Source organism: Aspergillus nomiae (assembly GCF_001204775.2).
Source record: "Aspergillus nomiae NRRL 13137 chromosome Unknown contig00386, whole genome shotgun sequence".
NCBI lineage: Eukaryota > Fungi > Ascomycota > Eurotiomycetes > Eurotiales > Aspergillaceae > Aspergillus > Aspergillus nomiae.
Genome location: NW_015378441.1, coordinates 1 through 21,715, shown reverse-complemented (window position 1 = coordinate 21,715; position 21,715 = coordinate 1). Strand labels below are relative to the sequence as shown.

Sequence of the window (21,715 nt, the reverse complement as noted above, 5' to 3'; positions counted from 1 at the left end):
GGGGGGTGGGTTTGATTTCTTCTGCTTTTCTTTCTGTTTTGCTATATCTTGTGGATGCTTGAGTGACATGGACTGACTGAGGTATCTATATATGTACCTATATATGTACGATGTATACACCCGACAAGAACAAGGATCATGTACTATTAACACAGTCATGAACGATTAAATGGGGCATTTAGGCGAGGCTTGACTTTGGAATCCCAATGGCCGCGCTCGTCGACACAGCTTTCTTTAGGAAAACAGAAGGAATTCACGCAGGATCCTTCTTGCGCGCCACCACGGTGTATCTAGTAAAGGCTAAATACGATCCATCTCGAGTCTCCTTTGCAGCTTGAGCCAGCGTCTGCTTCATCGCTCTCGCTACTTCCTCGGTACCACTGCTTGCCTTGTTCCGTGTGAGGACCTCGGTTGCCAGTAATCCCACCTCGTGTAGCGCCAAAGCTAAGTGTGGTGGCGCCTCTCGCGCATCGGTTACGATATCAATCAGTCCTTTGTTGGCAAGGCGCTTGGCCAGGGTGGGGACCCAGGCTGAGTCCAGCCGGTTATCGTTCCCTTTGAACTGGTTCATCAACTTGACCTGCGCGTCGGCCTGAATATCCGGCCGGATCTTTTCCAGTCGGAGGGAGCTGATATCAATGTCGGTCCATTGGATATATCCCCCAGGCTCTGTAGCAGTTCAGTAAGGCCGTCCTTCAATCGCTCTGTAGAGTAGAGGGAACACTAACTTAGGAGTTTGAGGAGTCTTTCCAGTATCATATCCAACTCGTGTTCCTGGATCACAAAGGCAAAAAAGCGAAGATGGACCACATCATAGACGCCCATCAGATGCTCCGGCACGTCAGTCTTGACGTCCCATTGGTGCAAACTCACGTTGGGTGGGAGCATCTCCGGTAGAGGGGCAGCAGCAAACGAGATATCCAGGGCATCTAGACGAGCCGACTTAGGCAGCTCGCCAGCCAGGTCCGTGAGCCATATACTGCTACTTTTAGATTGGCCCTGAAGGGAACGAACGTCCATTTCATTGGCTTACCCGGTGCCTGTGCCAACATCGGCAATCCGCAGATCCGGGCTCTGGGTTGGAATGGAGGGGTGGATGCGATATCCAAACAATTGAACTACCAAATAGTGTTGCAGGTTGATCCTGTTGGTGCTAGTGCTTAGTATGTGGACTGAGTTCCCTTGCTCCTCGATGGACTTACCGGTTGTTGTCCAGGTAATCCCGGGAGAAAACGTATTCCGGAGATGAGGCCATCTTACACGCATTATATTATCTCTTCGGATTAGATATGGCAGACTCTAAAGGGGTGAAGGAACATGAATTGAGGCAGAAAGCCAGCTTAAATGTTGTGGTTAGTTGGAAAGGTGAACCAAAAATGAAGTTTCTTTGTTTCCCACTGGGCCACTGAGCAAAGAGGTACAACTTCCACTAACCCTCACTTGCATAAATAACTCGCTCTACATGAGTCAGAGTCAGCACTACCTTTAGCGTGGAGTTGTCTAGTAAACAATCCTTTGAAACCCATTAGTGGATATGACAAGGTTGCCAGGTGGTGCCGACAGGGGTCCTAACGGGGATAAGCAACCGCTCATCCACTAAGTCGCCCGGACCGACTGTTGGTCTGCTATAGCGTGATTCATAACGTTACAGTCTTAATGCCTATGTTCATAAGGGGAAGGAGGGGGAAACCAGGCCAGGAATGAGCCCCACTGTGATTGGAATCGTAATTATGTGCTAGTCTGGCCAGCGCGGCTATAGACCCTACAGTAGCCAGTTCTATACAATAAGAGACATCCGCAGAATTTTAAAGCCGAATACCAGCTTTCTTTAAACGGGAATGTACACGTGTCGTAAGCTGACTTGGTTCTTACCAGGCATATCCGATATAGCGTATAGATATGTGAAAGGAGGAGTAAGACTGAGTGCTATGCTACTTGAATATCCCTTGTTCTCTGATGTGCTGGCCGTATATCCAGGTCAACCCGTTCTAATCCATGTCGACGTCCTTGCAAGCCGGACGATTGCCATTAGTCTGAGGGGTTGTGAAAGCTTTTGTATTCAACTTATACCTAGACACAAACTACATGAGCTGCGTTATCGCTCTCACAGTGTTTTCCGCTCCACGACAGCCTTCTCAGCGTGAGGTGCTTCTGTCAACTACTATGACAAAGAAGTAGATCTAACCCCAGCTCAATGTTTTGAGAGTAGGTAGTAGTCTGGCAAGGCCTCTTTCAGCAGACTTCTTGAGTTTATCCTCTCTACATCCTTTTCTTATGTTAAATAACAGTAGTCTTGTATTATAGAGTATAGACTATTCTATACTATGTAGGCTTAAACCAAAGGATTCAGAAGCCCTACTCTGTGACTGTGTATTCTAGGGAGCTGGCCAAGCCCTCTATATACCTTTTACTAATATTCCACTTAGAAGGTATATTGACGCGTTGACGTGTTTCCTAGAACGAAAATATAGCGATAGAGGCGATTTCACCTTATCTCTCCAAGCGGAGGATCAAGCGTAGGGATGAGGGGAATCGAGCGATTTAAGCCTTCAACAATATATAGTAAACCAGAATAATACAGAGACAGACTTTAGCGGCTAGACAGGCATATATCCCTCCTTCGCAAGACTGATCCGAGCATGATAGCGTAAGCGGCTAATTACCAGAGGAAAAATCTCGTTTTCCAGTGATATAGTCATTGGTGAACCATGGATGTCCTTTCTTAATGGCATTTACAATTAACTCTTGAGTTCATTATCATCGGACCCAATCTGGCAAAAGTTATGCCCTCTAGTGAACCTCTATGTCTTTCAACGGCGGCCTTGCTTCTTTAGTTGAAGAGCACGATGACGGCATCAGTTGGCGCCATCACACTGACGCGGCCGCCTCGAACCCTCAATGATTTGCTGTTAGATAGTATGTGTGTGTTAGGTCCAAATACCACCGGGACCTCAAGTTGCGACAACCCCTAGGTGAAGAGTAGCAGCAAGAATATCCTGGTTGCACCCAGCCCCCGCCAAATGACATAGTTTGATGTCTGGCTTTCGGTCTCCAGTCGATACAGGCCATACAGATGATCGTATAGCTCCGCCTCCACCCGTTCTGCTAGCTGCGGGACACCATATATAGATAGTTCGTGGATCAGCGAGGGCTTACACAGGGGCGCTCAGCAGGCTCTATAAGCTTATTAGGCTCGCTCTTTTTTTTCTACGACGAGAGCCATGCCTTCAAAGCTCTCATAGAAAGGTTGGCGGTTTCAAGCTATTTATGGTTATAGCCCTAAGTTCGCTTCCAGGCTTCAGCGCCTGAAACTTGGCGCCCAATTCCGTGAAGATAACGGCGGCGAGTCACAGGCTCAAAGTAAGGCTGGTTTGCTTCCCAGGAGACAGAATTCTCCTCTGCCACGCATCGTTTTCTTTTCTTTATTCCAGACATTTGGCTTCTAGCTGACCATATTGACTTTAATCAATATCCAAATCACGTGCTAAGTGATGTGTTAATAGCGAGATAATACGATATTCAATAGGGCTGTAGGCGTCTTCCTGAGGAAACCAAGTTGCGATTTTCTGTTGGTCCGAATCCTTTGATTCCGTCATTCCACTTGTGCTTTCAGCTCAGCTCCCCTTTTTTTTGTATCAGCTCATGTGGCTTGATTCCGTTCAGCTCTATAACAACAGGCCAAACCTATTGGTAGATATATCTTTCGGATGTTTCCATATTGATAGCTATCTCTTGGATCTCCCTTTGACACTGTCATATACAATTGCCAAAGCAACCTATTTGTCCGATAAACGTGTGTTAGGGCCTAGCCAATCGAACTACTAATAGGGGGGCCATACCTGGCTACCTCCCAATTGTTTGCCGTGATGCAATCGACAAAATCCTGTCCGCCGTGGCTAGATCTGACGCATTATAATCAAGATCAACCGGTACTGGTATCGCAGAGCGAAGCTGGCTATTTACGTGAAATGATATACCCCCGTGGCATGTGCGCCTGTCTCAGCCAATATCTTTCTTTTGTCGCTGTATGTCACAGCGCACAGGGCCTGAAAGACTCGCATCCCTGAGGATTTCGCTCAGATACTACCTGACTCGAAGTCGAGGCATGATAGCACACAGCGCTGCGTATGCCATGTCCTGTGTGGGATGAGGATCAGGGTCCGAATAGTACTTGGTCATATTATAATACAGGATTGTAAATGTAGCAGGAGAACAAAGAGTTTTGATTCACTAGAACTACCTAGGGAGGTCGCCTGACGACGTACCCGCAGGGGTCCTTTCACAGGACCTTAGTGACTTGTGTCGATACCGGTGACTTCTAGTCTCTATTCAATAAACGTGCCGTGTTGCCTTTCTGTGAGATCCTCGTTTGCTTAGCCTAGATGGTACTTCTCCAGATGAGATCAGGTATATCGGCTCGACTGCATGCACCGGATTAGAGAGATTATCTCCTCCGGTCTACGAAAACTATAAGCATTCTCAAAAGATACCAAGAGTTTCTTCGGCCGGTTTCCACAGTTAACCGGTGTAGGATGGTAAAGATACGGAGATATACCCTTCGTCAAAGGCCCCTCTATCCTAGTATTCTTTTTTTTTCTCTTCACTTTTCTGGTTTCTCTTGGGAATACATACGAGCTTCTCGGGCTTCATTTGATATCAATCCTTGGTTCACCAAATGACTCCAAGAAGAGAGAAGAACCGTTGAACGGGAGAGGCAATCCTCCTAAACTCAATATTCACACTATAGACACTAATCCCTATAAAGTGTGGTTTCGGACCGACAGAATTGCCCGACAGTCATGCATCTACCGGGGCCTTATCCGGTGTTTATTTTGTATTCATCAATTGCCAATTGATTGAATCGTGGATGCCTACACAGCATCGCGTTCACAGGGGTGGGATCACACCATCTAGAATGGCATATATTTCTAGATATTTGTCTCGGGTTTAATTAAGCAGAGGAAGTTACTAAAGATTGCTTATCAAAATCTGTCTTCTTCATCCTTTCTGCAGAACAAGAGGATCTACAGACTCCGTTTATAGCCGGAAAGACCCGCAAGAGGCCAACTAAGTACCATTGGCAATCAATCTATAATCAATCACACTATAACTACGTAGTAATGATATATAATGCTAATATGCCAGGCCCAAGATCGACTGGATTGCCCGGCTCCAACGATTATAGTAGGTCGTAGGTATTAGTAGTGACTTACTCTCATTCCTTCGGGATATTTTCTGTCATTGGCAGCGTTGTGAAGGATTTTCTGTGCCTGTTCCTTCTAATTTTAATTTTTTCCTTACTATTCCGGATTGATCGTCCCATTGTCGGCTCTGGTTCTATGATTTGTCATTGCTTTCCTGGACTTAGCCACAAATAGCGGTCAACGAGAGGCTACAATAGCACGCAGTTAATTTATCTTCCGTGTCCGCTGACACATTTTCTCCGTAGATGAAACCGCAGTTCCTAGACATGGGGTACGTAGTCCGAACTATGTCAATATGGAGGTTACCTACTAAGCGAGACTACTACTAATACTTAGTGCTAGTATCGTCAAGAATTTTGGAACCCACTTAATAAGAATGGAAGGTAAAACCATTTACCTAGCCTGGTAAGTCCTGGCACATGACGTACCAGAAGTGGACCGGGAAGATGCAGGGGTACCGAAATGGGAATCCCACGTGGATGACACCTTGTCTTCAACGTGAAAACCCAATCGACCTGATTGGGCCTTTCTCTATCTGGAGAGGCATCTCTGCCTAATTCATCACCGTCAGTCCTAATCGGTAGGTAGTACTGACTTAGGTAGTTGGGGCGGGCGGAAGTTTCCGCAGGCAAAGAAAGGAGAGCGAAAAATAATACTACTTAATTCATACCGAACCATTTTTAGTGTAGCAAACCATTGTTTGATGCCTTTCGCCGGTGGGCTGGACTATTCCCGGTTCCAGCATAGTTGCTGGAACCCGTCCATCGATCTTCAACGGTCTGGCAGATCATATACCGGATCCGGTAAGGTTCTACGACTCAATCGGAGACCGAATGTCTTTCTTGAGGGTTGAACTGGGAATTGTGTGGGCTCATGAAGAAGAGCAGATGTGTTGCTTCCCGGACCCGAAGCATGGGACCATGGGACGCGCTGTGGACAAGAGGGGGTTCGCGACCAAATTGTCGGGACCATGGTTAGGGGTGAAACATGATTAGTGCTATTCCAATCAATGTACTCCGTATGTACTCCGTATATCGAGTCTCCCTTTTATATATATATATATATATTTGTAAAGGGTTGTGTTGAGTCTGGCTGACTACCGACCGTTGTTCGCGGGCGGTACGTGCGTGCATCGCTTGCGGCTTGCATGGCCCTGTACGACGTTGGACAAGGGACAGGTACCCGTTAGGCTTTGCCTTGAAAGCTGGCGCTGTCTTATCGCGCTATCGGAAGTGCAGGGTGGTTAATTAAAGATTCTCTAATCCCGGTCCATCGAAGACCCCAGCTTACTGGGAGCCCATGTAGAATACCCACTGGCCAGATGGGATCCCGAACTACGGAGTCGTTGGAGAAAGCCTAGCAGGATCGATAAAAGTGCCACCGCACGTGGAGACCAGTCGATCGTCTGATCCTGAAGAAAGAGGTCTCGGGTTGAGACACTCGGCCCAAACTCTGTCATTGATATATACCCATCGATAGGAGCCAGAGGGTATATCCGAAGATATTAAGATGTGGAATTGATGAGGCGGTGGAGTCGTGATGTTACCTACCTTGCAAATCCCGTCTAGCAATTTCTCCATCAGGGGCCAGAATCGCGTGCGATGTCGGCGTTACCTCGTGGAAAATGCCCAGTTTCCCAAATCAGAGTTCATGGAATTGTTTTTCCCAAGTGAAAGGCGCGTCGGTTGGCGTTCGCCGAGAAACGGCCCCAGCATTTAATTGCGATGGACCAATCACTGCCTCTGTGGGGAATAGAAGCGAAGCCGTAGGAGAGGCAGAGGACGGAGGAAACTGACTGATATGCCTCCGAGATGGGGTTTTGGATCAAGTGACACATACTTCGTAATAGTATCGGCCTGACCATCCGTTAACTTGGTCGATTAATCTATTTTCCTTTTTGACTTATGTCTAAGCGCAAGTCTAAACCCGCCCTCAGTGGTCGATCACTGGCGCCGATAGGGACGGCCACGCGCAGACCTGGACACCAAGCCGACGAGGATGATGTATTCGATACGCTTTCCATGCGAGCGCGTTCCGGCCGAGCGGTTATCGAACATGAAGGTTCTTGATCCTGGCCGATCCTTACCGTGGACGTCACCAACCACACCATCTGCTCTGATTCGTGGTAGAATGGTAAAAACAACGTGTCATATCCGTTTGCCTGACCTTCATCGCCGAGGCGCTTCGATCGAGTATTTCCCGCCAGTGTTTCAGTGTTGGCGTTGGTGCGCCGAGCCATGTGATAGAATCATAATATAGTTGAAAAAAAAAAAAAAAAAAATAACCGTATTCGCTCCCAACAGACTGGTTGGATGCCTTCCAACAACAAGGTTCTCAAGCTTGCATCGAAAGGTGTCCGCCATGGTCCGGTTTGTTATCTACGGAGATGTCTTGGCCTGGATGGGGGGGGTTTTTTTTTTCTCCTCTTCTTTTTAATTTGTTACAAGTTCGGTTCAAGTCAGTATTTTGGTTGATAATTGAATAGAATGGGGTGGGGACCAACCATGAGTGCAAGTGTGGAAGAACAATCCAGAACCTAGAAAATGGGTTGATTTTGTTTCTCTTTTTTGCTTTTTAGTGTTTTTCATCCCTAACTTTTTTTTCCCTGAATTTTTCCATGGTTGTCCGTTTTTCTTTTGTCATCTTCGTATTTGTCTGGTATTTTGTATGGTTTTTCACTAATGGTCGGGGTGAATCCCCTAATAGCAAAAAGTAATATAATAATACGAATTGTCTTGATCGAAAAAATGCGGATCCCCCAATTGTGGCTGGCGACGCCTAAGTCGGTGGGGGCCAAACGAACGCGAGAGAAAAGCGACCGACAATTATTTTCCTTTCCTTTCCAAAAGTCGTCTACGTACGGTGTATAATTTCTCACCATCACGCAGCCATGAGCGGGTACGTTGACTTCTTGGTAGGTTGAGAAATGGGTCTCCATTCCAGGGACGTTAATGGATTGTGCCATAGTTAGAACGCTAGATATGGAGTGAGCCCATGCACCCGTTAATGCTAATTACCTCAGGGAAGGGTCCCTCCCCAACCTGAACCACCCATGACTGCTTATCGCCATGTGGTCCTGGGTCCTGATCTCAAGCACCCGTCTCCCTATCATGACGATCCTAAGCCCAGAACCTGGCTCCACGTATGCCAGCCGGCGCCGTTTCCTCCTGGTCCGGTACCCGCCCTAAGTTAGACGCTTAGTTCCAAAGTACGAATCGGGTACATGCTAACCACCCTGGCCCCCAATTCAATAAGCAATAGCCGGCCAAAGAGAGACAGGGAAAAAACGGGCACCCTACATGGCGTCCATTAGCTCCTTGGGGCTGAAAAACAATTTACGCTTCCCCAATGCCGGGGCCAGGAGCTTACCTCCCCCGGTCCCTTACGACGGATCCAGCAGCTTGTTCTTGTTTCTCACCATGCGCTTCACCAAGGATCCGCCGTAACCTTGGGTCCATCGAAAATTCGTAGACATTTCCAATTGCCCGCCCAGCACGTATCATTCTATTCGGAGCATCCCAGGCACGGTAGGGTGGAGCTAGGCGGGAAGGTGCGGTTCCCGAATAGCCTGCCTTTTTAGTTCAGTCGAATCATTTCCATGGTTATCTTAGGATGTCGGAAATCGTTGTGCAGAACTATTCTGGATTGAGTATCCCGAGTTAGATCTTTGACCCCGTCGTGAACGCTTGATGACAGAGGAAGAAAACGGGGGGAAAGAATTAAGAGTTGACAGAGCAATTTCATCAACAATGAACCTTACTCCATTGGTGTGGACCTTTTTCCCTTTTTATTTTTATTTTTTTTCCTGGCTCTGAACTTCTCCCCCTCCTCTTCCAAGTCCAAGAAGAGAACTTTTTAAAAAGTTCAGGGAGAAGGGGCAAAAAAAGGAAACACAATGTCTGCGGCCAGTCAGTCAAACGGCAAGATCATCGACGTTGGCTCGCGTTTTAGGACAAAGTCTGACAGGCCTCACTTAGGCAAGTGGCAGTGTGAATCATGCTAACTAAAAGGTATTAGAAATTAATTCTAGGCAAATCAAAAATAGAAAAGAAAAAAAATAGGCGAATTGGATAATAAACGATCACCTTAAAGTAAAACCGGACTTACCATAAGCTGAGCTGTAGACTTAGTACTAAATCAGAACGAACTATCTTTGGTCCTCCCCCCAGACTAATCTGTTTATTCGCTTACCCTCGTCCGTTTTTCTCCATTTGTTGACCCTAGGACGTTTAAATAGTCGCCTTTGCTCTGATTTCTGGGGATGGCTTCATTGGTTTCCGTATAATTTTGCATTATTTTTGTCAACAGGGTTCAGTTGTTGGACCTCGATATTACCGCCGTGGTTGTCGAAAGGATTCAGTCTGCGCTTGTATCTTCTATACTGTAGGTCCAGTGATCATCCCCCTCACCATTCCCTCCCTCACTTTCCCCTTCTCCCACTATATGATCATCAGCCTTATATGTATGTGGTCTCAAGACTTTTACTGTTCTCTCCCCCTCGAGCATTGTACTTTGTCTAAATTCAATACCATTCCCATCCTCTGTCTTGCTAAATCAGTGTACTATACCACTCAAATGTCCTCCATAACACTGGAAACACATCACTTGCCTAACTTTTCTTATCATAATCGCAGACACCTGGCTGGCTCTCCACTGCGGACTCTGAGTTTCTCTTCAGAATCATCCGCTTCTTCTTTCGGACTTCGTCCGTCGACTTGGATTGAGCCTTTACCGCCGCGGAATACTAATCCGCCGAGTGCCTCGGGCTCGTATTGGGGTCTACAGAGTCCAGCTGCACTCTCCGACTTCGGGATTTCTCAAGGACAGGATCCAGCAACCAGACCTAGTAGCAACTCAAGTTCCTCGCCATCGTTTGAATCCACCCCGGTCGTTTTTGGTACTCTGCTTGGTTGTGAATCAGACTGTTTAAGGCCAGAGTACAATAATCCACCGCGCTCTGGTCTATCCAAGCAGATCCAAGAGGAGTGCCCGATAGAAAACTCACTGTATGTTGGCCTCGATCTGCACCGAGTGCACTTATTAATAAGAAGTTCCATGACAAAGGTCACCGTGCTTTGAGGTCCCTATCCAAGCACAGCTGAAGGCCGACTTGATGGCAATTATGGCAGATAATAACACACACAGTACGATACCCCAAACGATACACCTGCCCAGGTCCATGACATTCAGAACTAACTCCATCTAGGTTATGGCTGGCAAAGCCGGCCATCACATCCTCTTCATCCTTCCTCGATGGCTATGGACCAACAACCGTTTCCCCAACCACAGACTCTCCCACCATCGACTGGATACCACGTCGGATATCATACTCCGCAGACCACAACGCAAGGCTTTTATCAGCCGGGAATTCCGGCACCTCAATATCTTTGCTCGCCACATCCAGGTCTGCTTCAAAGCCGACAGCATCCCCGAAGGTAGGCCATCTCCCTACAACCACTATTCGTGAGGCCAAAGTTCCTAACTTTTAGCATTGTATAGTTCTTCCATTCCATATGCCTTCCCCAGCAGCCACATTGCAGGCAGCCCACCAACAATAGCGGAACAGTCGTTCACTTCATCGTAAGGTGGCCAGGGTATCTAAAAAGAAATCACGACACTGACTAGCTTCTAGGCCTCCCTCATACTTAGTTAACCATCAAGAGTATTATTATTCTCAGGCTCCTTCGCTATCGTCAGTCACCCAACACTCATCATTATGACTTGTACACTGACATTTGAAGTTCAAGGTCAAATCCAAGCTCTTTAGCAGTGAGCCCTCAGTCACAACATATAATGACACCAGGAACAGTATACTCGTCTCCCGATACAGCACCGGCAGGCTCAGACGCAGATCAACAAGTCCGCGTCATTAGCTTCCGACCGAAACCGCAGTGCTGGGACCACGGATGCAACGGCCGTGAATTTTCAACTTTTAGCAACCTACTCCGTCATCAAAGGGAGAAGTCAGGCGTGGTTGCCAAGGCAGAATGCCCCAGCTGTGGTGCCGTATTTACGCGAACAACTGCTCGAAACATTCATGTCTCTCAAGGGAAATGTAAAGGTGGAGGGAGGGAAACATCAAGCGAGTGATGACTGCGCCCGTGAGGGAGTGAATTCTCCATCGAATCCCAACGACCTACTTCTACAACAATACTGTTCAACTCGGAGCACCACGTTGCCTTTTCCAAAGTCACTTTCAAATGACTGCAGCGAAACAAGCTCGTCCCCCCCGATACCCTCACGGGAGCGGAGTTCGGCGGAATGGGGGCCCTGGAACATTTCAACAGCGACCGAATCCTCGATTCCTTTCAGAGTAAGGATTTAGCGAGTCTACAAAAGACATATAGACAACTCTGCATTCATATCTACATACATGGTGGAGTAAGGGGGCACTAAATTGACTGATATAGTGATATATATTGTACATATTTTCTTCTTTGGCTAAGCATACACTATACACTTCCAAAGTATAGGCGCGAACCATCTACGCGCTCAAAGATCTCGTCTGATATTTCAATTCTGATAAGTGCATGGCCTAAGCACTAATGCTGATAGTCAAATTCTATCCATGCGTACTATATTTTCTCCGGAAGGAAGAGAAAGGGCTGTATTCGCAGGCCAGGGAACCACATCCTCGCCAGATGCTGACATCATGCCTCAGGCGCGTAACCACCACGTGGCCCTTCGCATGCTTACATCACGCATCACCTGACCGGATCATGTCATCCAGTACAACAAGGCGATGGGATGCCAGGGAACAGCAAGTGACTCACTGTATGCTCTCCACCATGCCGTTGGCGTCCTTTTAAGTGTCAACTGCCCATGTTTGTATGACTTTCCAGGACCTTCTCTTTGGAAGGACTTGTCTAGCTTCCGGCCAATTGCGCCCACAATTACATCTCTAACGTCGATATTCTGGTACCCCCAAAATGACTCAATTATCAATAGCATTCTACAACCTATGTAAAGTATCCCAAGCGTGCTGGCACTTACACTGTTTATTACCCCCTCGCATACCTCGGCCTAGCCTGGTGCCTATCTGAGTCACTTTCTGTTCAACCGCTTGCTTCATCACGCTGTTCCAATAAACAACTACAGCTTGCTTTTGACATACACTGTCTTAAGGAGCCCGAAGCATGGCGTCTATCTTTACTTACGATCCCGACCCTCCAAGGGTCTCTTCTCCGTGGTCTACCTCCGGATCCTCCACCCCACAGGTAGCTGGGACAGGGGCCCGCACAGTGACTCGGAATCATTCCGCTACCAATCTGGATCGCCCAGACTCCAATGTCTTATCTGACTACGGTATCACGAAGCTAGAGCCGGAGCCGCAAGAAGGGCCAACTGAGTACAAGCTGCATCTTCTTCTTCGAGCAAGGAGACTCTATACAGCTATGTCCACCGGTCATCTCGTTGGCGGTTCCTATCACTCCCGCTTGCCTTTGTCTACCTCGGTTCCAATGTCTTCTAGTTCTGAAGCAGCCTCGAAGCAGTTTCAAGTTCGCTCTACCCAGAGCCGTCAACAGCGATTGCAACAACTGACCACTCAACTTCTGTGGCGTTTACAGCAGTCTTCGCCTTTCCATTCCTCTACTGTTGCCAATCTTGTGCTCCCCGTTCTCCCAGAGACAGCATTGGAACCTGGAATCCTTCAGAAACCGGCTCGCTTACTCCCTGGTCTTGAGGAGAGTCAGGGTGCTCTGTACGAGATCGGGGTTGCTGACGATGGCACTTTTGTCGGACTCACTCATGACGAGCTGGACGAAAGCCTGTTGAATTTACAGGTGATGGCAGGTAGCCTTGGTTGCAAGGTCGAAATTCTTCGCCAGGTAATCGTTGGGAACTGCGAATGGACCGAGGACGCATGTGCACCAAATGCTGAAGTTGCCAAGGTTCATGCGGAAGATCTTTGGGTTGCTGAGGCTCTTGTGAGTCCGGACTGGGACTATTACCGAATTGAATCGCCAAAGAATGGTTCCTACGAGGGCAAGTCACCGTCACTAGCGGCCAGACAAGGAGGGCTGGAGGGCGATCACTCAAAAACGGAGCAAATACGAATTTCCATCACGGGCCCAACTACAGCTGGAAAATCGTCGCTTCTGGGCACACTGACCTCATCTGTCCTTGACAATGGAAGAGGTACCAGCAGACTTGGTCTTCTTAAGCATCGGCACGAAATTTCTTCCGGGATCACGAGCTCAGTTGCACATGAGCTGATAGGGTACGCCGCCAATGAACTGTCCGAGGACACCCTCGATGTAGTCAATTATTCATCGGGCAATGTTGCAGCGTGGGACGATGTACATGCAGCCTCAGCACAGGGACGTCTAGCATTCGTCTCTGACCTCCCGGGGTCAGTTCGTTATCTGAAGTCTACGCTTCGGGGCCTGATCAGCTGGGCTCCGCACTATGTATTGCTGTGTATTCCAGCAAATTGTGACGATGACGCCACAAAGGAGCCTCAACCTGACACCGGGGAGCAAACTAACGATGTCAACTTGGCATTGTCGCACCTCGACCTCTGCAATAAGTTAGAGATCCCTACAATCGTGGTGATCACTAAGATGGACCTTGCATCTCGTGCTAGCCTGAAACAAAATCTTACGAAGGTTCTGTCAGCATTGAAGCTTTCCGGCAAAAAGCCCGCCATGCTTCCTGTGCAATCTGGCAATTCTGAGGCATCACTAGACCTGCACCACGTCGGAACCAAGGATAATGTGGAAATCAAGAAGCTGATTGCTACAACAGAAAATTGGTCTTCCACCGTTCCAATAGTCCTTACAAGTGCTGTCGATGGCTCGGGAATAGGGAGGTTACATGCTTTGCTGGGAAATCTCCCAATCCCTGCAAGACCATCACTACGGACCATTTTTCCGTCGAAGGCACTGCCACCACCGGCACTTCCTACAAACATTTTCGATGTAGATGAGGTATTCGCCATTCCTCCATCGAAAGTCTACTCAATGTCCGCAGAACAGTCCTCAAAGGAGAACCACGGTGTGGTTCTCTGTGGCTTGGTCCGCTACGGATCAATTTCAATAGGGGACGAGCTGGTCATCGGGCCCCTTCTTGATAATGCCCTACCGGAACATGGAGGTAGGGTTCGTTCAGAGAGACGCTCAGACACCCAGCCTCAGTCTGAGCCTTTTCGGAGTAGACCATCATCGGGAGACTTTTCTACCTCGTTTGTCCAAGGATCCTTTCCGGGAAAGATACCCTACCCAACTCAAGCGCACTGGCAGCGTGTTCGAGTAGTCAGTGTTCGGAACCTGCGATTACCCGTCCGGAAATTAGTCGAAGACCAAGTAGGCACAGTAGGCGTGGAGCCCCTCCCCAGTTCCCAAGACGAGCCGCCTCCTCGGCTTGGTAGGGTTCGGAAAGGAATCATCCTGGCCAGCTTTCCAGCACCGCCTGCCAACTCCATTCCCAAGTCCCTATTATTCCACACGGGCTTTGTCGCGAGCTTTGATTCAAGTCAATTCGCTTCCTCACTATCCCCACCACTGCTACTGGGAGGGAACGCGATCGTATACATTGCCAACATTCGGTCCACGGTAAAAGTGACTTGTATGGCACTTGCGGATGACGAAGTCGTCTCTTCACCTCCTTCGCCAACAGAACCTGAGTTCTTCAGCTTCGATAGCGATGTTAATGACCGCGATAAAGGTAGCCAATCCGAACTAAACCATATGATCAGGTCTTCGGCCAATTCGGATGTTGGGGATGTCAAGATTACATGTTGTTTCGTGACGTCGGTTGAATGGGTTGAAGTTGGGTCTCGCATACTTCTCATGCCAGGAGCATCTACTGCATTGGTTTCTGCACATGGCTCAGGCTCGCCTTCCGGACTTGAGGGCTTTGTTGGCCGGGTTTGTGACGTGGTTTCCACCGCTGATTCCAGTAAATAGGATAAGTCACTGTTAGCTATCAAAGTTGTCTGATGTAGGAAAGATCATGAAGTTATATACCTAGGGATTTTCTTTTTGTTCAATATACACACGGATATCTGTTTCCCTGAACGCTTTGGACATAGTAGTGTGCTCCGTATAGTTGTCGCTGATACAGCGTAGAGATCATAGAACTAAGCAGCTGGCACGTGCGGTGTGGGGAAGGTGACTGATCGGCCTAAGGCGGCGAACGTGCCGCTGTTAGTGTGACTTTAAATGACCTCAGGCTCACGAATACCCCAAACTTGACCAACAAAGGAGTCGGCATCCCTTCCAAGTTCCGCAACCCAATAGCCTTGCTCAGCTCACGACGAGGTTGTGTAATATTCATGGAACCCGGGTGCTCCTAGCCAAAGCTATTTTGAAACAATTCGGGGTACTTCTGAATGTCCGACACTTGACCGATTTTGATTGGATAGGCATCATTCTGTGGCACGATCCATTTGGTGGTTCCGCCGCCGCATCCTCCAGCTATTCATTACTATTACCTACTACTACGTTTACCCCGGATTTGACCCGCCAGATTCCGCCGCAACCTCAACAATCAAACAATCAGGAGTTATTGCGACACAGGGAGCACGGTCTTCGTACTGACTCTGCTACACCCCACTTGGCTAGCTTATATTGGCCTTGTGATGTCCTATAGCTATCTCGAGTGCCTGTGCGCAGCTAGTACGCAATGACCTCGTCTGTCAATAATATGGCAGAGGCCAGCAGCGCGTACGCGGGTTTTAGAATTAGTACCGATTCAACTCAGCACTCAGACGACGACGATGAGTTTCTTTCAAGCGCGAGTACGACTTCCGAGGCGGGACAAGAGCATGTCGTGGAGTACAAGCAACCTGCGTTAGACTCCATGAATGACCAACAGGGGACCCTGTGTAACTCCTCAGCAGTACCATCTACGAAAAACTTGCAGGCTCAGGAAGTTGAAGCATCTGAGGTGAAACCGGTAGAAAATAGGTCTGTATGCGATGACAAAACTATGGGTGGTACCAGACGGCCTCTGCATTTGCTTGATCTCCCCATGGATATATTGCAGGTAATCATTAAAGAAGTAAGCACGGGTCGACTCCCCTTTGGACAGCCCAAGCAATCCGTTGCTAATTATAGTAATTTTCTTTGGCGATATAGGTGACGCATACCAACGACCTGACCTCGCTAGCTCTGACATGTTTCAGTCTGCATGCTTTGGCCATTCCTCAAATGTATTCTCGGTTTGATATCGTATGGCCAGAACCAATGTCACCGTCTGTTCATCCTACAGGTGTCGATGCTCTTTCATACGGACTGGCAACGTTAGTAATGGGCGAAGATGTTTTCCACGAGCTTCCCCCACCCCACCGTCCCATTGCGCCCTGTCATCACTGTGGCTGTAGCGCCCAGCATGTTCAACAAGGCTCCCGACTCGATACAGACGGCATACGGAGGATACGTCGAGGGAATCACTATGCACAATATACACGCAAGTTTTCTGTGGGAAATGGACCACCGGAGTGTGTCCAAGAGTACTCTGTGACGAAAGAAACGGGCAAAATGCTGGGGACTTTGGTAGCATTGGCTATCGCTCGCATGGTAAACCTAGAGTCTTTCATTTGGGATATGCCGACTGGGGTTTTGCGGGACGTTTGGATAGCGCTATCATCTCTAGCAGATCGACCGGGCCATGAATGCCGTCTAGAGCGTGTTTGGGTTCGTTGGCACGATAACTCCATGATACGTATGGTTCGGACTCCATCAGACATGACACTCCCGGGCATGCCGTCTCCTTTTATCTCGACATCCGCGAGGTCAACGCGTCTACAAAATTACGCCCATGTAGAGTATCCTACCCTGTCAATCTTACCCCCGCTGAAGAGTTTAAGCGTCCTCGATATAGATGAGTCGTCATATCTCGAGGAAATGGCTGTGCTCATTGAGCGCTCGCGAGAACGCTTAAAAGAACTGCGCATCGGAATTGCCTCGAGAGTATACCAGTACAATTGGCTGAAAGCATTAGGAGGCTGGTCTCCTGTGCAACAAGACACGTCCAACCCTGTGGTGTCCGGCTGGCCTAAAGTCGGTGGTGTACTCGGCATCCTCCTGGGTAATCCTCACACTCAATTTCCCTTTGAACTAGCAGCCGATCAGCCTTCCTCGAAAGAGGCGCAACCGGATCAGCATGATGGTCACCAAGGATCTAACAGGTCGGCTCCGCCAACTGGGGATATTGCTAGCAACGGCTCTTCTACTGGAAATTCGACTACACAACTCTCGGATACGGTACCTCTAGAGCACTCTCCTAAAACCACTGGCACTCCTAGGATCAATTGTGCAACATCTCCCCAAGCGACCGAGGAGCCACATCCCACCCAACCATCGAAACTTGGAGATCTACCAGAACCATCAAACAAGGGTTTGGGCGTCAACAGGCCTGTTGCATCCGCCTCAACGATAAGCCCTAAGTCTGACAGGTTGAAGTTGGAGGTCTTTGAACTAGAGCGCGTCTGTTTATCCATCCCCGTCATGATGCATGCTTTGGACTGGACCCGAATTACAACACTCACAATCCTTCGCTGTGATGGCCACGAAAAGCTCTGGAGAGCGCTGCGGCGCCAGTTTTCTCCGTCCGCTGCACTGCGCGGTAGTCCAACACCAGAAAATAAAGAGATAAATAACTCCTGGTCGGAGTACTCTCTAAAGCTCAAGCATATCCACACAGATGCTGTGTCCCCATACCTGCTACTCTTTATCAAGGATGCCATTGCGCCTAATACACTGGAGACCTTGTTTTTGCATGAGGCTCCGATGTACGACTCTATTGTTCATGTTGACGCAATCTATCGAAATGTGATCCGTAACCATCGGACGAGCTTGAAACATCTCTTAGTTGATAGCACAGAGCGGTCACCTGGTGGACTTGAGATCAGCACAAACCGCTGGCGTAAATGGATGTTCAGCAGGGAAATGATCTCCTTCATTACTAGCGGCCGTATGCCACGTCTGCGTGAACTATCGATGACGATGCATTCCAAGGATTGGGTAAATTTGTCTCTATCAATACTCTGTGGCTAATCCCGTGCTAACTCTCTTTAGCATTACTTTCTCCAGAGGCTCCCCAATATGCCCCAGCTACGTGCTCTGCATATTCCTCACATAACTAACCCTATTCACCGAGACCCGAAGGAACTCGCTTTACAGATCCTTGATATTGTTACAATTCGCCCCGAAGTTGGAATAAGCTATATTGGAATGATCAATAAGTGCTACGAAATCCTCGAGGGTAAGCGTGGTGAGAAAGACGACTTCGATGATGCGGACGACAGCCACAGCGAGGGCTTTGTCCCAGGTAGTGATGACTGGGCACCGTCTGACACAGACGACGATGATTCGGATGACGGCGGCGCCGGGAGTGCCATGGAGTCGAACTCGGAACTATCGTCAGACGACCACAGTTCATCAGATGGATACGATTCTGACCTCGAGAGCAGCAAATCGCGCGTGGCTTTTCGGCTACGGGAAATTCTATTTTATGATGATAAGATCTCCATTTTCAAGGCACGACACGGAGTTCTATGACCTGCAAACTTGCTCATTGCCACTGGCATGGTGTTGGGTGATTGGATTGGATTACTGTTTTTGTTCCACTTGTTCAGTATTATTGTTTTTTTTTTTTTTTTTTTTTTCTTGCGACCTTTGAGATACCATTTGATCGGATTGTGGCAGAATACAGTTCATATTCCTGTTTTTCTATTTGAGGTTGGCGCGATGTTACATGTTTCGGGTTATAACATTGCATGAGAATGACCGCTGCTACACCTCATACTTCTTTGAAGTGTATGCTTGATAGGCACATCAATAGAAGCTTTCCAGTTCTGGGATAACTTGTATAAAGGCTACATTAGGTTATTAACTCAACTTCTATGCACCATATGACTAAGCTATGCAAGTGATGCCTGCACTATGACTGAAACGTGAGGGCGGATGACTAAGCACGAACCACCTCTGCAATCACCGCCGCAAGACAGCAATCGCAAGGCTTGAAGATACATCTGGTCCCGCCCCAGCCTGCCAGTGTTCAGATAATAACTCTGTATTAATACTTACATTAATACAAGCACTCTTTCTTTGTTCTTATTTTTCGGTGTTTTGCGCGTACACATCACCATGAAGCTCGTCCGGTATGTTGCCCCAAGCTGTTGAAGAGCTGTTTCCACAAACAATTCGCGACCATAAGCTAGCCAACTGATACTGACATGGTTTGCTTTCAGGTTTTTGATGAAGTGCGCCAATGAGACGGTGACGATTGAGTTGAAGAATGGTCAGCCTCCCTCTGCCGCAGTTCTGGCAATCCCACTGATTGCACTCGTACACGTTCTGTCAGATGTCTTTTCTTTTTTGTTGCTTCTAACACTTAGCTCCAGGCACAATCCTCCATGGCACAATCACATCGGTCTCCCCGCAGATGAACACCTCGCTGCGCACCGTCAAGATGACCCCCAAGGGCCGCGACCCTATCTCGCTCGACACCATTAACATTCGAGGCTCGACGATCCGCTACTACATTCTTCCGGACAGTCTGCCACTGGATACTCTCCTTGTCGACGACCAGCCGAAGCCTAAGAACAAGGCACGCAAGGAGGCTGACCGCGGCGCTCGCGGCGGCCGTGGTGGCCCTCGCGGCAGAGGCCGTGGACGCGGCCGGGGACGTGGACGTGGATTCTAAATGGGAACATAGACAATGACTAGGAGTTTTTCTCTTCTTCCGATTTGATTCGTTTTGGGTGATATCTGCGATGGTTTCATTTTTGCACCTCGAGGGTTCAGCTTCTATTATTCCTTTGTGCGATGGGGCGGGAAAAAAGAGAGTACTAATTCACTTTTTTTTTTCTTTTCAATAATCTTGTCGGATTCGGGTCGTATGCATCAGCGGCGGAGGGAACGCTTGAACTCAGCGAGACTATCGAACGTTATATGCGGTTGTTTTTGGCACGGTTGACGGACGGCCATACCTCGGGTCTCGTGCAAGCTCAAGGCATGATAGGCTCTTGTCGCGGGGAGAGTGGATTTTATCACGCATGAACGAGGAAGCGAGATCATCGGACATTGCGAGCTGATATGCGTTGGTGGGAGGATCCATGGATCAACATATTAAGAAGTCGGTGGCATGGCCTGCCATAGGACACTTGAAAACGATATCTCGCAGAAATTTGATAAACCTTGGGAAAGAATATGTGATGGATAACAACGTCCATCTGCCTGTAAAACATCACTCAATCAGTCATCTCGGTCATTAGTCTATTGCTCTATTTTTGATGTCTATATATCCGTACTCTATCATCATCAGATCACGACGTTTCCTTCCATATCCGAACAATAACCAACTTCTCCCACCCAGCCTGCTGACCACTGTTCCCAACTGTCTCTGCCTGCCATCCATCCCCCCAAGCCCTGATCCTCTCTTTGACCTCCTGCGGCCGATTCTGCGCACAGAACAGCACATATGCCACCCCACGGCCAGGAGTCAACAGCCCCGGAATCTCCTCCAACAACCGATCCGTCGTCTCCATCCCATCTCTTCCCCCAGCATACATCAGCGACAAGAAGTACGAGTCGCGCTCAAACTTCGCAGACCGCGACATCCCCGCCTCGTCGACATCCTGTTCCGTGACGGCGGGTAACCGGGGCAGCTCCTCACTGGGCACATACGGCGGATTGAATAGAAGTACATCCACACTTCCTGGGCGAAGGGCGCTCCCTAGATCGGCCATGACCGAGGACAGATATACCGTCTTCTGACCGTTGGGCTCTTCCGATTCATTATCGGTCTGTCGTTCTTTGATTGCTTTATTGGCTGTTTCACGGGTCGCGATGCAGGCATTCCGATTCACGTCTATCCCTAGAGGGAGGATATCGCGCCGTCCGAAGATCACTTGCGAATTGGCTGCTACGAAGCCTAGCACGACGCCCGAGCCGGTTCCAAGCTCAACGACGAGGGGCGAGGCGGTGGATTGGTCTGGGGACGAGGGGGTCGTGTTGAAGCGCTGCGTGAGCCATGCTGATTCGGACGGCGAGGCAAGGGTGTCGAGGAAGAGGTAGGAATCCTCGGAGGGTTCGTAGATGGTGTCGAAGGAGACGTGGGATGTGCACGGAGTGGGGAGCATTTTCTTTAATCGCCTGACAGGATTTCCTTGGTATATTACCACACCACTTGGCAGTGATCACTCCAAGCACCCAATTATGAATATAAAACCGCCGTCAATAGAATACCAACGTACACTGTTCAACTCTTCGTAGCAATATGATAGTATACCATCAATAAAATGCACGATAGTTTAACGTCTCAATCAGATAACCCGATAAAAAACCTAATCCCAGACCTCCAATTGGCCAATCGCTCTCCGCCTCCACCGAACCGCGGCAATACCATCATCATCATCGACCATATCGCAACAACTCTCGACAACACAACCCACCCAACAGAAACCCCCCCAATTAGACATAACCTCCAAGATGCGCGCCCTATCCCGCCTGCTGATGGCCACGCCCTCGACCATGGGCTCCAAGTCCAGCCTCAGCGAAGCC

At 48.6% G+C, this 21,715-nt stretch overlaps 6 protein-coding genes across 6 annotated transcripts; 4 read left to right on the top strand and 2 right to left on the bottom strand.

Moving 5' to 3' along the window:
- Positions 1-253: 253 nt before the first annotated feature.
- Positions 254-1,255, bottom strand: ANOM_010255 (class I SAM-dependent methyltransferase; the record flags this gene model as incomplete). Its single annotated transcript, XM_015555511.1, has 4 exons — positions 254-669; positions 729-979; positions 1,034-1,144; positions 1,203-1,255. 4 exons carry the CDS (start codon positions 1,253-1,255, stop codon positions 254-256), a joined length of 831 nt encoding a protein of 276 aa, XP_015402945.1.
- Positions 1,256-10,326: 9,071 nt separating this feature from the next.
- ANOM_010254 (uncharacterized protein) lies at positions 10,327-11,294 on the top strand (the record flags this gene model as incomplete). The annotated part of the gene is made up of 5 exons (XM_015555510.1): positions 10,327-10,348; positions 10,411-10,639; positions 10,704-10,784; positions 10,837-10,896; positions 10,952-11,294. 5 exons carry the CDS (start codon positions 10,327-10,329, stop codon positions 11,292-11,294), a joined length of 735 nt encoding a protein of 244 aa, XP_015402946.1.
- Positions 11,295-12,340: 1,046 nt separating this feature from the next.
- ANOM_010253 (uncharacterized protein) lies at positions 12,341-15,112 on the top strand (the record flags this gene model as incomplete). The annotated part of the gene is made up of 1 exon (XM_015555509.1): positions 12,341-15,112. The coding sequence occupies one exon, from the start codon at positions 12,341-12,343 to the stop codon at positions 15,110-15,112; it is 2,772 nt and encodes a 923-aa protein (XP_015402947.1).
- A 718-nt stretch (positions 15,113-15,830) lies between these two features.
- On the top strand, positions 15,831-18,709 carry ANOM_010252 (uncharacterized protein; the record flags this gene model as incomplete). The annotated part of the gene is made up of 3 exons (XM_015555508.1): positions 15,831-16,208; positions 16,286-18,172; positions 18,227-18,709. 3 exons carry the CDS (start codon positions 15,831-15,833, stop codon positions 18,707-18,709), a joined length of 2,748 nt encoding a protein of 915 aa, XP_015402948.1.
- Positions 18,710-19,228: 519 nt separating this feature from the next.
- On the top strand, positions 19,229-20,021 carry ANOM_010251 (mRNA splicing protein SMD1; the record flags this gene model as incomplete). The annotated part of the gene is made up of 3 exons (XM_015555507.1): positions 19,229-19,311; positions 19,402-19,451; positions 19,555-20,021. Coding segments are annotated over 3 exons (405 nt in total), but the record flags the coding sequence as incomplete, so codon positions are not given.
- A 457-nt stretch (positions 20,022-20,478) lies between these two features.
- On the bottom strand, positions 20,479-21,294 carry ANOM_010250 (S-adenosylmethionine-dependent methyltransferase; the record flags this gene model as incomplete). The annotated part of the gene is made up of 1 exon (XM_015555506.1): positions 20,479-21,294. The coding sequence occupies one exon, from the start codon at positions 21,292-21,294 to the stop codon at positions 20,479-20,481; it is 816 nt and encodes a 271-aa protein (XP_015402950.1).
- Between the last annotated feature and the right edge of the window lie 421 nt (positions 21,295-21,715).